General features: G+C 44.8%; 1 protein-coding gene across 3 annotated transcripts in view; it reads left to right on the forward strand.

Moving 5' to 3' along the window:
- The window catches only part of LOC105285210 (protein rhomboid), a 367,945-nt gene that overhangs the window by 221,218 nt on the left and 128,013 nt on the right, over positions 1–18,714 (forward strand). For all 3 annotated transcript variants that reach the window (XM_011349284.3, XM_011349285.3, XM_011349281.3), the window contains exon 5: positions 1,226–1,338. In XM_011349284.3, coding sequence (XP_011347586.1) covers positions 1,226–1,338 — 113 coding nt within the window. The remainder of the gene's footprint in view (positions 1–1,225; positions 1,339–18,714) is intronic.

Raw genomic sequence — 18,714 nt, forward strand, 5'->3', positions numbered from 1 at the left:
ATACGAAAAATTTTTGCAAGATACAATTCCTGTTAAATATCTGCTTGGTATTTGTGCTCGACTACCTGCTTCTGATCTACGTGTCCTTTTCCACATAATATTCCATAGTGGAAAAAATCGATGTAGCCTGAACGATACCAGACGTAAATCACAGATGAAGTATATCAAAGTGGGAAGAAAGATAAAAAGATGACTGGATATAAAATTTCTGAGATGCCATCGGGCCAAAGATATGAGGACGCCCGGCGGCTTATTCAGTTTGCATGGAAGTGTTCCTTGTGAATAGTGAGAAAGTGTGGAAGCCAAGGAAGCTCGCGTTATATATCGCACGTATTTCTCACGAAGAGCAGATGCGAATCAAAACGACACGTTGCATAAGGTACTAAAGCATCATACAGAAGGGTTAAAGCTTATCGACTTGCATTTTGTATGTAGACATGTACGTATGCACATATTCGCATCCAGTATTATTTAAGTATTCCAGTAATTCTAAGCTCCACTGAAATGATTAAAATTTCAGGCCTGAAGGTTCAATTGCTCGAATTGTTCGAATCAAAAAAATATTCAGACAATTTGAGCCTAAATTTAAGTGAAATTGCAATTCAAATCTCTTCTGATTCCGAATTTATATTTATGATTATACATTAAATAAACAAATCAGAATAATTGCTTTGTCCACGCGTACGTCTACACAGATATTTATTTAAGTCGTTGTTTGTCACAAGAACGTCGGGAATTTAGCTAAGATGATACGTGATTAATTTTGAGCATGACATTAACTCCTCTGCGGCTAGACCGTTGCGTGCACGCTTATTCCTGTGTAAACGGGTTACAAACTACACGTGTAAGACGATCCCAGGGTGTGCGCGGGGTATTTGCACGAGCACAACGGGCATGGGGTGACCCAGCACCAGCACTCGTCTACGTGTACACAACTTAGCTCAAGGAGTTTGCCGGCGTTCTTGCTTGCATTTGCCTAACCACGTTAACGGATCCCGATCCAAATATCAGCCCCGGGGTGCTCTCTTGCGGCTCGCGCTTCCTGCACACGGGTCGGTGCCAAGACCAGCCTTTGTCCCTGCGAGTTCCCACAAAACAAATCCGGAGTTTCGCGATTTACCGCTTGAATGCAGCGCGCGTCCTCCTCGAGCGACGAAACTTTATTCAATCTTTAAACATGATGAATTAATCTTACGTAACCCAGGATCTACATTTCTCATTACAGATGAGTGGAAAACGGACCAGGAGTTTTAAATGCGCCGTTCACCATCGGGACCGCGAAGTCTGCTCGGAGAACGATTTCCACCTGCTCGTGCATGAGCCGCCTCTATTTCGCAGGTACGATTAGTCTTATGTGATCCTATGTTCTGCAAAATGCGACTCGATAATCAAGCGCTCGTGCGATCAATTCACACTATCAATTACGAGTTACCTGATTTAGCTCCTTTTTAAGAACCTGAGTGACAAGAAACGCGGCTCCAACCTGAAAGCTAAATAGTAATAACCAACAACGCGAAAGCCTCAAAATTTTAATGACCCGTTATTATTGCGACTTGTAATTAAAAATATACGCTTAATGGATGACGGGAGCTCGGTCACGAATAAAAGTTCCGCGAAGCGTTTCTTTAGAGATACTACATTGTACGTTCGAGTTAAGATAATGGCATAGAAGCAAGTTGAAATGGAGATAAACCGATTCTTTCACCCTGGCGAGAAAGATGCACGGAGACAGTGGGGAAAGTGGATAAAACGAAGGCGTGAGGCGTGAAGGAAGTCCTGCATTTTATTATTCCGTCGGAATATCCGACGTGAACGGCGACGATGACGGGGAAACGGCGACGGCAACGCGGACGAGGACGACCGTTCTTACAGTATTTCTGCTGTGCATTTTATGCCGCGCATCGTTACCCATGCGAGAGAGCTCCGGGGAAGGTACCCGACATACCACGTACATTGTACGACCTGCGAAACATCTACATCTTCCCGCTTCCTACGACCCGCTCCTGCAATCCTGCTTCCTTCTTTGTGCCTTTCTCACTTGCGCTTTTTCTACGCTTCGCGGGATTATAAATGCGACGATCTTGTTATTTACCGATACTTCCGCGCTTTCTTCAAGCAGCACTTCCATAAGCACCTCGCGCACCTTCCTTCGGAAATTGAAGCAGGTCCAGCGTTGAAAAACTGAATTTCCATAAAAAGAAGATGTATTTTATGTTTTTTCATTTTTTCGGACTCGGATTATTCGAACCACGTAAGCTTCCAGTTTCCAATTGGAATTATTTTACTGGCTCGATCATCAGAAAATTCCTGATATTCGTATAAACCGCGCGCAGATTGTTATTGAAACCGACTATCGCACACGAATTATTGTTATAATCGACAATAGTAAATATCGTTCGTCGTTAATCATACATTTAACGAATGCAACGAGTCCGTCAGTAGGTGCAATAATTTACGGAATAATCGCTGCTACGCGACAGGGCTTAATAACGCAATTTATTGACGTCGCCGATGTGCGCGATGCAGTTTCGAGCGTAATTTGCAATCGTACGTGACGAAATATTCGATGTGCAATATAAATAGACGCGCCCCCTCCCTCCCCCTCCCGCGGCCTGCCACCGCACGCTATCTGCGACATCATTTATAATAATGCCAGGATCGGTGTCCCGCGATCCTAAAAGCGCGCCGCGGTTTCGCCGGCGTTATATCTAAGGATATTAATACTCCTTTTTCTCTGGAGCCTAGCTCGATAAGATGAATAGGTTTGGATGTGTATCGGGCATCGAGAAGACGCCGCCCGCGCGCCGCGCGTCTCTCAAGCGTGGTCGATTCGACTTGTTCCTGGGTGCTATTCATAAATAATTCATCGTATCGCCCGCACGAAAGAGACGGAGGTGGTGCTCGACGGAGGGAGGAAGGACGAGCGAGAAAGTAAGAGAGAGAAAAAACGAAGAGACAGGGAAGTGCGACCGGGGATAGGCCGCGCGAGACTTTGTGGCAGAAACAGGGGGCGGCTCTGTATGAAAAGTAATGGAGCTCTTAGACCGCAAAACCCTCAAAACTTTGACAATGGTTGAATCGTTGAATCGTTCAGAAATATTTGTCAGTTTTTTAGATTTATGCACTGCGAGACAGAGTGCGCGTGATAGCTGACGAGACGGAACTCTTTTAAACTTTTCCTCGCCTAGTTATCTTTTCAGTCAAGATTGTTCAACCGTTATTAGCTTTTTAATGCTTTAAAGTCACGCATCTTTAAAAAGAGACCCGAAAGACAGAAGAAGAAGGAAAAAACTACTGAACCATACAACGTAAATGAAAATCGAATGACAAAGAGGAAAAGTATAAAACGAGTACAGAGAAAGAGAGAAAGAAAGAGGAGAGGGTATAATAAGCACCATGAAATCTGGGCACACCGCGCTACGCCGCGCCCCGACGACGAGGAATTCCTGTGCACACAAGATAAGAAGAAGCAGCAACTTGCAGGCGGGGCTCTTTGCAAATAAAATATCGTCTCGTGTCAAGCGGTCGCGTTTGGGGGAGGAAGGCAGAGCTGACGAGGGGGTTGCTTGGGAGCGCGGAGACACCCTGGCGCGCGTTACGACGGAAATATGACGAGACGATATTCCGAGCAGGTAGCGGGCGCATGCTTGGAATTCGGTGTTAGTACAACCCTTAAGTCTCGGCCGCGCCACCTCGAATCCCTTCTCGCCCCTTTTGTCGTCCTTCCCCACTCACGATCACTCACGCGACCGCGTCTTTCCGTCTCTTCCTCTCTCCTTTCCGTTCGCACTCCGTTACGTTACGCAATGAGAGTATGTAAATTTCACCGCTGGCTCGTGAAAAGGTGCGACTTCTCCGTTTCGCACCCCCCTCCCCCCGGGAGCTCGCGTTCCCAGCACACCTGGAAAACTGAATGTACGCGGCGGTGGGTTTATGGTGGGTGATACGTCTTGGAGGCGAGTCACATTGGTCATGAGACTGTTGGTCGTGTGTGAGGGATGTTCGAGGTCCCCTCGAGTTTCTCCGACGCGAGTTGCAACTGGAATTCGCATGGAAGATTCGAACGAACGAGTCGCGCAAGTGAATTGCGTTCGAACAGCTCGAGATAGAGATATTTGGGCTTAGAGCTCGGATGAACTCGGAATTGAAATGGAATCAATGATCGAACTGCTCGATCGATTTCGTTTTGTCATTTTAATTCTTCATTCTGCTGCTTTTCTACATTCAGAATCGAATCGGTCGAATGCATTTTCAGGCTTGAAAGCTTTAAGAAGCTCGAATAATTCAAATGCTACGGATTACTCGATTGCTGTCTGAAAAATTTCCAGCCGTGTTTGATCTTCAAATCTCGTCATTCTGCCTGCTGTTCATTTTGCAAATCGACGTACTTACATTTATGTCATCGCGAAAAAAAGACCGCACAAGCAACGCTCCGCACGCTTTCTGTGTTGCTGTCAGTATTTCATTCTCGCTCGACAAACTCGAGATGTGTACATTTTCGCAAGGCGGACAGGTACATTTGCACAAAAAGAACCAGTTACATACGGTGTACCAAAACTCCCGCGCTTCTCATTCAGTCCCAGCCCTTTGTCGACCCCCGCTCGTCCCCGTGTCTCCATTTTTCACCCTCGCGAAATCGTCATCCAGCCGTAATGCGTTCATTCGCGTTCCTCGTCGACACGCGGCGACGAGCTTCTGCTGTCTCGTGAAATACCACTCCGCTTCATATTCCATCGCGAGCATACGTGCATAACTGTTTATAATGAACCGCCAGCGGTGGTTTGCACGCGGCGGTGGCACGATTATTTCGCGCTTTTAACGCGCTCTCCGCGGTTTTCTCCCAGAAAGAGCGCGAGCGTTCCTGCCGAAGTAGCGGAAGCGTAACATCGACGACAACAACGACAATGCAGGACACGGCTGCGTTTTATACAGAAGCGGCTGTTGAATGATTAAAAACTTGAATCGCAAATTACTTGCAGCTTGCCGGTACATCGTCACCGAGTAATTAAGGAAAGTCCAATGCAGGTTTCCGCGGTTTTCGCTCGTGCGTCTCGCAGATTTTGCCAGGAATTTTGAGAGTCATTCACAGGAAAAATTTTCCCGAGCAAGCATGAATCTGAATTAAGCGACCATCAGTCCTTTCCCTCAAAAATGCTGAAAATAACTCGAACAATGTGTTGAAAATTATTTATGCATAATAGTCGCATTATGGTTTGCGTGCAGTCATAATTAAATGGTCGAACAGAATATTTGTATCGCATATTTTTGCTATAGTTTGCAAAATGGAGCAATTTGGGAAAAGTATAATATATTTGATGTAAAATTGGAATTCGTTTCCTGTAGTAATACTTTTCCATTAAATTCCTCAATAAAAATAAAATTTAATTAAAATCTAAGTCAAATTATATTTAATTGCAAAATTAATAATTTAACACAATTATGTGAAACGTAGGAATATATTCCGCGGTAAATAATGGCGACCACAGTGATGCTGACGACGTACTTGCTAAGAGAAATTTAATTGATTATCGTTTACCCAGTCTTGGTTTAATTTACTCTTAGAGCTCAATTTTAAGTATTTATTTCTTAATTCGCGAGACCGCCATTTAGGATCACGTTTGCTGCTGTTTGCAGGCCGTCCTGTGCGCGTGTCGCTTCTGGGTCCCCTGTTTAATCCCCGTGTAACTTTCACACACGTGATTGCTCGTCCGTTGTGCGATCCCGTCAAATCCAATTTCACTGTCGACGATAGGCCTACTCCGCTCGTACGATAAGATCTGGCGAGACGCGCAGTAGACACACATTGTAGAGCGCTCAAGTTAATAGGCGACATAAAGGGACCGCGGGTAGGTGTGCGTGTGCGTCGAAGGGCGATCTGCTCGGTCGTGAAAGACGCATTTAAAGGGGGCAACAGTGGTCGACATCGGGAGGAGGTCTGAAAATCTGCACCTGGTCAGCTCCGGCGTGCGTGCGTGCGCTAGAAAATGGGGCGCGAGAGAGAAAGAAACAGAGAAAGAGGAAGAGGAAGACTGAGAGAGAAAGAGAGAGTAAGAACTCTCGTCGGCAGGTACACATGCGGCTACCGATGTCGCTGTCCAGATGTACCGGTGGTCAGATCCCGAGGAAACCTGCAACAACCAGCATTCGACATCTCGTAGCATCGATTACGGGCGGGACCTGCCCCCTCATTTATTTCGCTTCGCGAATCGTTCCCTCGAAGATCCCTTTGCGGAGGTTTCCTTGCGCTCGGTTCGGATGAGCGATCGCGAAGTGGCTCTGCAGGACAAACGCACCGACGTTCCGTGTTAAGCAGCGGTCCTTATTGTAATCGAGTTCCGGAAAATTGCTGCCAGCGGCGTAATTCGTCTCTGCTTGTTGCATCCCAAGCAATTCTTTGACGTCGGATATACCCTATTACGCAATTCCCGGATCTTTGTGGAATTCTAAGATAGCTTTGCAACTCTGCGAAGCCAGTGCAATCTTTGCATTGTGCGAAATAACGTTTTATTAAGATTGTTATTAAAGGGACTATTTTGCGCGCAATTTTGCATAATTAACAATACGCGAAATAAATTTAATTCAATCATGGTAGAACTGCACATTTCGTATTTATAACACGGATTTCTCGCAATGATTTGCGCTTCGGCTTTGACGTTACTTCAATCTCATTGTCACTATCGAGAAAATGGAAAACGCGCGAATAATCGCCGTGGAAAAAACGCTCGCGCGCGATATGCGAACGCATTTTCCCGTTATCGATATCCTTTTCCCATTTACATTTCAATCGGCGTTTTCACAAAGCGACGCGGCTGATCGCGCGTCGCGGAGGCGCATAGAGATCGCAGAATTAATGTCTCTGGAGATATTTTCGCGTACTGGAATCGCGAATATAAATCGCGCATGCATGAAAATGCACCTCGGAGCCATAAATCAGAACGGCCGTGCAGCGGCTGGCCTCGCGCGAATATTACCGTCATTTGTTTATGTGTATCGCATGAATCTCAGGAACGAGAGTTGTCTGAAGACTCCAAATTGCTTTCCCAAGTGCCAATCCTTTATAAGTGCGTCTAATCGTCCGTTAGACGTCGTATTCACAAGACACAATTCTGGCTCTACCAGTGACAAAGTATCTCTTCAAGGGAAAAGAAAACGAGAACGATAAGTTGGCTCGAGAAAAATTTTGCTTTCTCGTTTTTTGGTCTATGCATCTCTCTCTTTCTCGAGATTACCATCGAATTCGCATCAGCGAATCGCACCCAATTTATATCTTTTTCAAATCGATCTCGTTATTTAAAAACGAATTTAAGTACATAGAATTGCGTTTTCCATGAGATTTTTGCGTCCTATTTTTCCATCCATCTCGGCTGAATTTTTTTCCGTATATCGACAGTTCCGTAAATTTTTGCTCAAGCTCAAGTACTCGCCCGACTTTAACGATATGGACATCAGTTTAAATCACGCGAGAATATATATCCAACGATTGATGGAACAATAAAAAGTTTTACGGGACGAAACTCGTAAAGTGTCGATCGTATAACGATGGCGAAACATACTGTCGTTGTCGTGTAAACAACGTTCGAATAGAAAGCAGGTAAAGTTCCACAAAAAGAGCACTCTTGGCGCAAATGATACGTGTATCTGTCAATAGACAGGACATAAATGATTTGCGCGTACTAAAAGTTGAAAATTTATAGAAAATATTATTTTAATTAATGCTCGAAATTCTCGAGCAATGTAAAATGTTGAAAAAATTAAATTCGAATTTTGAATTCGGATCTTTCAGAGTTGTCGTGAAGACACATCCGAATAGTTCGCTTTGAATTTCGGTAAAATAATCAAACAAAATTGAAAAAAAATATGAACAAACTGATTTAATTCAAATCGAACATAACATTTAAAGGTTTTTTTTACAGTGAATAATGCAATTTGTCTAAATATCTTTACTACAATTTTGCCCAAATGTTGAGATGAATATTCATACAACATGAAATATTTTACAATTGTAAATCACAGCTACAATCCAATATGAAACTGTCACAAGAGAGAACAGCACGGGGAAAATGCTCCGATAATATAAGTAAGATAAGAAATATAAAAATCCGAAATATACCCAGTATAGTCTATCGGAAAATACGAGACAACAAAACAAATATCATCACGATGTAGTATACGGATGCGATATTGAAATCACTTGCACTATATTGCTTAACGGATGCGGGCAATCGAGAGAAAACCGCGAATATTATCGACCACATCTACGAACGACACTGGCACACTGATACCGACGCTCCAACACACGAGGAAGAATTCAGGGTGTACATGGCGAGGTCAAATTACAATTCGATCGTTTGGGATCTGGAAATCTGTTCGCGTGGTGATATTCCCAGGTGAACACTCGCTCGATAGTACAATCCGATTGCCGTTCTGAAGATTCTCGTTATCGATCCCTGTCACACACGTGAATACCTTGAAGAGAACCGAAAGGTTTAGGGAAAAGATGTTCCCTAATCAGAGACACTGAATTTTTCTCCCTCCCCCTTTCCCATCTCGTTTCTGGAGCTCTCAATGACACTGAGGCACCTGGTGGCGCACGATGCGCAAAGTTTGCTCTTCGGGGTGGAACAAGAAGAAGACGAGGATATCCGAGACATCGATGGCAAGAGCTAAGCGACAAAGCGCAGATCACACGAAGCGCACGGCGCGGCGTCTCGCGACCGAATGCCGAGCGAGTGAATCGTAAAGGGTCCCTCCGACGTCCGCGGCGCCCCATTGGGCCACGGCGCCCCACCGCGCCGGCTTGCCCCTGGACCGAGCCAATCGTGGCGTCGGCAGCCCCGTCGCTCGCTCGAGACCGCGTGTGCACCCACGCAGGGCGGCTCGTGGCTCGAGGCTCGCGGCAGTCACTCAGTCAATCAGTCACTCAGTAGGCCCGCGGCGCGCCACGAGGTGGGATCTGCACGAGTGTGCACGACACGCGCACGGATTTAAAAAAAGCAAAACAACAGAAAGGAAAATAAGAATACACGTTTATTTGCACGCACGTGCGGACCGTCATCGCGACGAGGGAGATCACCGTCATTGGTCATAATCGTCATCGCCGTCACGTCATCTCTCCCCTTTTTCCGGGTTCATCCTCTCCTGCGTTGATGCTTGCTGTCGGCACGGGTGGACCTGCGAATCCGTGCGGGCGCACTCGGTCTCGCGCACCGTCACGTCGCGTAGGACGTCGCGTAAAAGTCGCGTCGTCCTCGCCGCCGTCATCGTCATCGTCGGCGTTCGCGGTCCGGATGTCCCGGCCGAGCTGAGGGATCGCGTACTCACCCTCGCGCGGAACCTGGTGCCCTACGGCGGCCCGTAGTGCGTGCGCTACTAACGCGGTGACAACAGCAGCCGCGGCCGCGCGCGGAACCATGTGCGTGACAGCCACGCCGTTAAGCGCGACCAAGATACTGAAGGACAGCGCGAGCAGCCGCCAGCCGGCGAGGACTACTATCGCGACCAGTGCACAGGTGCAAGGATTAACCGGCGGCGGTGGCCGCAACGGCGACAACCACCAGCACCGCAATGGCGAGTCGGACAGACCGCAGCACACGTCGATCATGTAAATATTATCAGTGTTTTCTTCCCCAGCGAGAGGTCTTACTCTGCGTCTCTTTCCTTCTCTTTTTCTCACTCTCGAGTATTTTGACGATTGCCGACACGAGCAAGGACGATGAACTCGCGCGATCGATCGACACAGATTGTATAATCCTTCGAGTGTCAAGGCCGCGACGACGGTGAAAAGTATCGCGCGCGCGTCACTCAACGTGGAACAAATTTGAAATTGGACAAAAATCATTCTCCAAGAGGAGGAGGTCACGCGAGGTTGTAGACACGTGAGCCGAATATTTTGTCGAAGGAAACGAGCATTTCGCAAATATCAGAGAAATTGGAATTGTCTCTGTTCGTTGAGTGTTCTTTTGAGATATTGTGCGACTGCGATTATTATAGGACAATTATATTCGTCATGATTGATTGACTGTCGAAGTTGTCACGACGAATTTTAGGCGCGAGTAAATTGCACCTCTCGCGAGATTGGCACTCGAAAGATTAGTATTATTTGGGGATTAATATCACGACATCGGATAACGCGTTTGGCTGATAACAAAATAAATATTGCCCGATTGAAATGTCAACAGGAATCTCGAACGATGATTCGGATTGTCCTGATTCGTCTTGTAGCCGAGAGAGAGTCTCACAAACTATGCACCAATTCACAGTACCCACATTGTAATATTTCAAGATTGTTATTTCCTGATAGAAAAATTATCGACTTTTTAGGATTGCTATTTTCTGATTAAAAAGATAGAGAAATCATCCGGTAAATGTCCCTTCATGCAAGGAAGGTGATCATCCGTCATCCTTATCCTTCAAAAAAGATAAAATCGCGCTCTCGACACGATTAACATTTACATCGTCGTTAACATTTACATTACCCCGCATCGCGCTCTCCCAAGCTTCGCCGCAGAATGTATGTTTCCGCGATGTATCCTGCGCGTATCGATTAACGATATATCGCGACGAGCGCACACATTCGTCGCCGATACATCCCTTCAATAATTCACGTCGCGCGTAAGCTTATTACTCGGTTGATTCACTGTGGATTCGTAAATCTCTCCGATAGTTCGACGGTACTGTACTCGGCGCGTGCCGCCCGATACTCTTTCTCTCTCTCTCGCTCTCTTTTTCTTTCCACCCTGGTCTACTCTCTACGAGTTTGCCTTGCAATTTCATACGAATCACGCGGAGTGTCTTCGGGAATATTTTATCTCAATGGGCGCGAGACCGATCACTTCAACTTCGCCGTACTACTTCGCCTCCGTGCTCCTGGGGATGGATCCCCGGAATATTATCCGTAGCGGAAACTGGGGAAACGTGTCCGCGTTTTTAACGAAACGTGCAAATAAGTTTTCCCCTTCCTCTGAACGTTATCTATCTTGAAACATATCAGGAAAAATCTATTTTACGTTTTGAGGAATACGTAGAGATGGAGAAATTCCGTTTTCAAGATTTTATCGAACGAAGCTCTTTAAAGCGCTGTAGAAAAATTGCATCTGCATCAGAGATATTCAAAATCATCGTTATGCATGCAAGAATATGCACTGTTTATTTTATATATTTTTTTAAGTACGATTCCCGGAAATTAGACATAATATTTTTGTATACATAATTGTCATGTGCAAAGGTTTATTTTAACAACAAGTTGGAAGAAAATTATTTATCTGAATTTACAATTCGCACACGCGGAACACAAGCGCGAATCGACAGACGGCGGTGTAATTTGATCAATCGAGAGCCGAAAAAGGTGATCGATCGCGGTAATCGCGTCGTTGAAACTAGTTTAGAAAAAGGGAGATACGCACACGATAGTCGTCGATCACGCAAGGCACGCATTTTCGCGCAGCTGCGTTTGCAACGTGCGCAAAATTGACAAATCGTCGTGTTTAACGGGAACGTTTCGCAGGCCGACGTCACGGATAGAGTCGTCGACAGTCATTTGTCACTAATGATTAATTACGTTACACACCTCAATTTGTCGACATTACGCGGATCCGTTTTACGCTTACGGGACGATACGTTATTGCCAGGGCGCGAAACACGTCAGAAATTATTGCGGTGACCCACATCCAACTGACAGACTGTCGATGTTTCGGCTGGTTCACAATTGAAACGCACCTCCACGTTACAGTTTATCGTCAACAATTAATTATCGACATGCCCGTGTCGATAATATAATGCGGCGCGCTATCCTCGCGAACGTGGCACCTTTTTCTGAGCACATGTCAGAGATAGCACTTTTATTGCAACCAGAAATTTAATTTAGACATTTTAATTTTAAACCGTGGAATTTGTAACTTCTTAAATTGTTATCTCCGAAAACAACGTTTTTATGATAACTTTTCTGCTTAATAAAAAAGAAAGGAAAATTTGCAATGAGAAGAGATTTGTAAATTAATGGATTAACTTTCTCGTTTGCGTACAAATATATCGCGTTTTTCAAGAAATTATTGTGATAAAATAATTCTCCTTCTGTTTTTTATTTTCGTAAATTTTTTATCCGACAATAATCTCTATCCGACTGCACAAAGATTCCCATGCGTCGCGCTGGCGTGTTTGCGGAGATTCGCAAATTTAATATAGCCCATTCGCGTATTTACTTAGCCGTAGCGTCTGTCGAGTATTTTACTTGGACGACACTCTGTTATGGGCAGAAGGGGCAGGAGGTAGTCGCGAAGGGGCAGGACCACGACGAGGAAAATGCGAAACTTTTATTGCAAGTTGTTGCGCGCCGGCTTGAAGCTGTCCCTCGAAAACGTATAAAATGTACGTTTGCAATGGTACAAGCGTGCATTCGCGTGCGTGCGTGCATGCGTCGAATCTGCATTTTTACTCGAGGATTTTCTTTTACGGTGGACTTCGCGCTCCTTTATAGAAAATTCACGGACGATGTATACACAGCTGCAGAACTTCCAACATGCCGGTACACGTACGTATGTGTGTGCGTGGCGAATAACGTGTACGTTGTGCATGCATTATGCAGGCCTTACGAGTCTGCACATACCGGGAAAAAGTTGCGGATAACAGGAAACCGCGAGATTTTTGAGCTTACATTTTCAAGTTTGTAACTGATTCTTCAGTGTGCACTCGTTTAAACGCTCTTCAACCAGAGATACTAGTCGGAGTCGACGCGTATGGTTGTTTTCTACTGTGCATATTGATAATAAATAAAACAATTTCGTAATTTTTCGGCATTCTTTCGATGTATGTAAAATCTCAGAAAGAATGTGTCGACATATCGCGATATCTTCCGCGTAATTACGCTCTGGATGCTTCTCATTGTGCTTGGCCGTAGTCTAGGGTCATACTCTCGTCGCAGCTTCTCCTCTCCCGCGAGGAAAGGACATGTAGCTGCATTGAATCGATTTTATAGCACCAATATCTGTGGAAGTTACAAATATTTCCGAGGACATTAAGTGCACCGTATTTCACCAAGTCCATCGATAATAAATTTATTGCTTTGTATAAATATTTCTGCGGTCGTTTCCGATGGCTCTTTCTGCCAATGATTTTCTTATGATAGTTTTTACCTTCTTAGACATCTCGTGAGTACTATTATGAGTTATTTATTATTTTATCGACGTTTATAGTATCCTTTCGCTTTCTCAGCTGTGTGACATGGAACGCTACTCACGATTCGTTAAGCAAACGTCGCGAATTATTGGATCGTTTGAAATAGAACTCAAACGAAACAATCGAGCAAATTCTATAATCGAATTGTTCGAACAGTTCAACATAGATATATTTGAACTCAAGTTTGAATAGTTTAAACATAACTAATTTTTTGTGATTGTTTTGATATTAAATACATGGCCAGTACGGTTGAACATTAAGAAGTGTTATTTACTTATACATATTGATATCCACTGGTGAAGAAAAGAAGACTTCTAACGTCGTCATTGATGACTAATTTTACTTTAACTGATTAATGTACGTTAACTGCTCATTTTCATTTCATTTTCTCTCTTCTTGATATACATCATTTAGTTTCGGTTTATTTTTCTACCTAAATTCAGACTCGAACGATTAAAACTTTTCACTAAGCCAGTTACAGCTTTAGATTCAGTTTACAATTTTAGGTTCGATTTGTCGATTTAATGTGTTTAGATTTAAACAATTCAAAAGAGCGAAACAGTTACAAGTTTAAGTTTGAAATTCGAGCCATTTTGAATCCGTCATCCACGAGAAAATTTCCGAGTACTAATTTCAGCTCACGAATTGCGGGCAACGATCGGAAATCATCACGCTCTACGCGCGACATCATCATCGCGACTCTGGCTCGAGTCGGTTCATGGTAGAGCGTATGAATTTGGCGATAATTTACGGTGCCGACGATGGTGAACCGTATTGAATGCGGAATTACACCCCGGATATTCCACGCCCGCCGAGGGTGCGATGCGCCGCCCTAAATATCGAATTTCAAAAACGCACTCCACCGCGGCATCGCGGTAATTATTATGCGTGTGGTCATCGTGAGCCACGCACGAATAATCCTGAATTACAGATCGAGAGAGAAAGAGAGAGAACGGAGGAGAGACTGGGAAAGAGATTACATGCATTTTCCTCTTTTTACCGTATGGTGTATATTCGTCATCGTCGAGAGCCGGGCAAATCCAGGGAATCTCGCGCAATGCCAAAACGGACATCTAGAGCCTAGTCAAATTCGCAAATATGTCAAAAACTCATCACACCGCTCGTGGACTCGTCAATTCATATCAGGACTGGGATTTTTCATCTGCCGATGAGCTTTGATTTGACAAGATCCCAGTTGGCCGGGAAAAATCGCTCGATCCACCGCTTGCTATCCCCGCGTTATCTCCGCATTAATGATCGCGTTATCGGCGCAATCATTGCCGTGAGTACGACGATTGTTGGTGATCCCCCAGTCTTTCGCACACCCCCGATTTGCCCCCAGGCTTCGGTGTTGACGAGCGCGTTTTCCCGCCAGCGATAGACAATTTTCCGAGCCGAGCGTGTGCTGGCAGTACACGGGGAGCGTGTCAACGAGATCGCAATGCGAAGCTAGCCAAATACGGGAGCGTTTTACGAGCGCCTGTTCGCATAAGTACCCCCGAGCGCGACAACGGCGCGATCTCGCGTTTAAACACGGCCGGTCCCACACAGCGTGTGTGCACCGGGATGCAAGGGGCGGCAGGGTTGTGAGGTCCGGCAAAGAGGAACAACTAACGAAGTACCGGCATACTCTCTTTCTCTCCCTCTCGTTTGCCCTCACGTCCGTCCGTCCATTCATGCCAACGCAGTTCCACCCTGCGCGAGATCGCGCAGATTGCCGTGATGGCGCATAAAACGGTTAATCTTGCTCGCTTCTAATAACGTGTTTCGCTAATTTGCGATTCATGGCGCTCACAGATCTTTCCAGCGGGTTCATTACTCGCCGCTTTTCCTGCGCGTCGTCATTTATTTATCTTGTATGTTCATCTATTCATTTAATTCCCTTAACGTGCACGTGCTTGTGTTTGAAGGATAATAACTCAAAACATAATTGCATTGTACCCTGGTTCGTTCTATTTCGTTTCCACTCCCAAATTGCATCCTTCTCCAGTTTTAATTTATTCGTGAAACTTTAATTTATTTTATCGTACCAACCACATGTGTTCTTTCAATCTCTCAGTTTGATCATCGTTTCATGTTATCTTTATCGTTTATTTGAGATTGCGTTTACTTTTGAAGAACAAATTAAATTGCTTTTTTTACCTTTGATTATATCAAAATATTTGATCGTTACGCTCTCGTATTTTTTATAAGATTATATCTGGTAGTCACAGGTATTAAGGATTTATCGTAAATCATCGTCGATTTTTTTTATGAACGCGAAACATTTCGCGCATTTTCATGAATTTTACATGATGCCAAGAGAAAACGATTTATACAATAAATTTGATGACAATTCAGCGTTTCACGATGATATATATCAAGTTATAATATTTAATTGAACGTTCTCGAGTATCTCACAGGGCTTTAGAGAACGATGTTTGCGATGGTGTTCTTTGTTCATTGAGAGTCATGAAACTGTAGTTTACTCATGAATTTTTACACTGGTGCGTTATACATTGTTTCGTAGCGTTGAATACATAAACCAATCGAGCACTCCCGTAATCATTTATCATATTAACTCCGCATTAAAATTGCGTAGCGAATTTATGCTCCGTATAGAAAAATCTCTTTCGCAAACAATTTCTCTGTATTTACCTTGTTCCTCCGATTTTGAGAACGCGTCGGCGCGATAACAATTATCGTCATTGCGCTCGCACGATTGCGCGCACAGCACAGTGATATGCGCTTGCATTATTTTTTGTTCCGCATGCTTTTTCCATTAAAGCAGTATAAACAGGATACTGCATAGCGTTATATATATCGATTCTAGAATTGCGTCCGGTGTTTGTCGAAGATACGCGCGCGCATGGTACACACGAGCCCGCGTGAATATTTATTACTAATTTTTCGAGTTACTCACGTTCGGGATAAACAGGCAGCTTCTGAAAATACGTGCATTCATTCTGAATGAACTTTTGTTCCAGATAGCGGAATCCAACTTCCGCCGACTTTTCCTAGAAATTCCCCGCGAAATTTTCCATCTTCTTTGTTTTAGACTCCGTCAATTTTGATTACTTCGTTGCTTCACCTAGATGGCTAATAATACTATATGACAACTATGCTGGAACAACGTAGTCTAGAAAAAAGAAAATGACGGAAAGCACATGAGCATGTTCTTGATTAGCTTTCCGATTCTTTTTTTCTTTTGTTTTATCTTCATATTGTTTCATTTGTTACATATTAGCTTTACATCGTACAAAGTATAATTTTTTACAATAGATACCTACTTTCGATTATTTTGTAACGTTTTTATAATTTATTTTATCATAGCACGAAACGATTGTCTAAAAATAGCAAATTATTAACGGATGTTTCTTTCTCCTTTTCTTTTATTTTGAAGGCTTTGTGACATCAAGACCATTATAACGTCACATTGCATGGAGATGCGCAGAAAATAATAAAAATCACGAAGCATTTAATTCTACTTCTCACAGAGATTACGCAAGGCTACTTTGTTGAGTGGACGAGAACCCTTTTGAAAAATGCTGTTCTCTCTTGTCGTACAGATCGTTACATCGCGGAGTGGCGGGAGCTTTAGGAAATCGCGTTCCACATTCAGTCGGAAATTCATTCCGTGATGAAAAATTATGGAATCGCGCGACGCGTTCGCGTCGGAACTTTTCTTCCTCCCATCCTCTCTATAAATTAAAATGAACGATCATTCTCAAATATTGCTTCAGATAATACGGACCACAATTATCTCGATATTATAAAGTTTCTTGCCGAGTTTTGATTTACGTTTGTAGCAATTACAATCATTTGGATTAATTGTCATTTATTTATATATACTATATACATTTTGAATTTTGATATTATGACTATACGCGAAAAGCATTACTTCGCACGTATTACACTATCATACCGACGTTATAGCAATACATCACTCAAAACCACCCGCCGAGATTAACCCACCATGTATCCCACTGTTTCGCAGGTGTGGCGCGAGTTCCGAGCATTACTGTCGATCTTGTCGAGTAAGTTCGATCGCGGTAACGTTCTGTCAGTATCCACGCGCGTCCTCCATTCGCCATCCCATCTTCCACGCACCTCTCGAACGCGAGTTAACATTCCTCCGACGAATCAAACACTTCGCTGGCAAGGTGCTCGACGCTAATCGATCGACGTCCTCGAAGGAACAAAAGTTGCCGCGAGCGGCACCCGCCTTTCTCGCGATTTTTCGCGCGACCATTGCAACGTGCCAGGTGCTGTGCATGCGTGTGCGTACGTATGTCTGCACTGAGAGAGGAGAAGATGGAGAAGAAAGAGAGAAGGGATTGTAGCGAGGGTGGTAACGGCGCGAGCAAATAGAACTCACCGGTCTCGAGCTATCGACGGTGAAGTGCTTTCGAAAAAGCTCTCGCCCGCGGCCGGAGCTTTTCGAGAGTCGCTCTCGGTTCGTTCACCGAGAGACAGAGAGAGAGGAAGCAGGGGAGGGTGGACTTGGAGAACCCAGCCAGGACCAAGAGAGAGAAAGAGAGAACGGTATAGAGAGGAAGGACGTGGCGCCTAACAAGTGACAATTACCGGCGCTAACGAGCGAGCACCGGGACGCCCGTGGTATATGACCAGCCTCATAGTGGGCTCTGTAGGTCCGCGCTGTCGAAGTCCCGAACCCCCTCCCCCTGGGCTCTCCCTCTCCTCCCGTTCTCTCCGTCACCCTCACTTGAACGGCCCTTCTCGAACGCCCGTTCGTTGAGAAGCGTCTACTACCGTTCGCTGTCAGGTCACCGTCGAAGGTCCGGTCGAACATCGAGTGCACGGATGTACTCTCGATCGGTACTTTAGCCTCTTCTCTTCCCTCTCTCTCTCTCACTCTCTCTTTCTCGTCCTTTTTCTCTTTGGCGCTCTCCTTTGTCCCGCTTTTGGCATCAGGCGACGTTCCGGTTTCGCTGATGCACGACGAAACCTGACACGCTCGTCGTCCCTGCTCGGCGCTCGCTTCTCGGGGCTTCTCGTCACTGTGCCACTCCTCTGTAGCTTAGCCGGCGCAATTTGTCGAGCGATAAAGGCACGAGTAAAACAGATCTTCTCGGATCGCGATCGTGGGAGAAAAGTCTCTCGTTCACGAGGCTTGTTAAACCCGACGGACACTTCGATGGAAAAACGCTGCGCCAACATGAGAGATTACTCGGTTTATATAGCTCACATCCTAAAACTTCACGATTATTTATCACGATTGTAAATTTTATACGCAGTGACGTCACACTGTCCATTTCCAATTTTCGCGTGGAAATGTTTTTTTGCCCGTAAGCGTAAGTAGAGAAGAATTTTGATTCGATGATAGGAAACGCTAGAGACGCTAAGAAATACTAACGGTGAATGGGGAAATGAAGAAAATGGAGAGGGCACGCGTTTGTTCAACTTGAGCTTTCCTTGAAGGCAGGATTCCCTCGCTATAGAGTCAATATTAACCGACTTTTTCCTTTTGTGCAATTACCGTGGAGTGGTTTATCGGCAAGCACCAGGACGGCTGACTATGTGCGGGTTTCTTCTACTGACATG

This window comes from Ooceraea biroi, chromosome 5, assembly GCF_003672135.1.
Source record: "Ooceraea biroi isolate clonal line C1 chromosome 5, Obir_v5.4, whole genome shotgun sequence".
Classification (NCBI taxonomy): domain Eukaryota; kingdom Metazoa; phylum Arthropoda; class Insecta; order Hymenoptera; family Formicidae; genus Ooceraea; species Ooceraea biroi.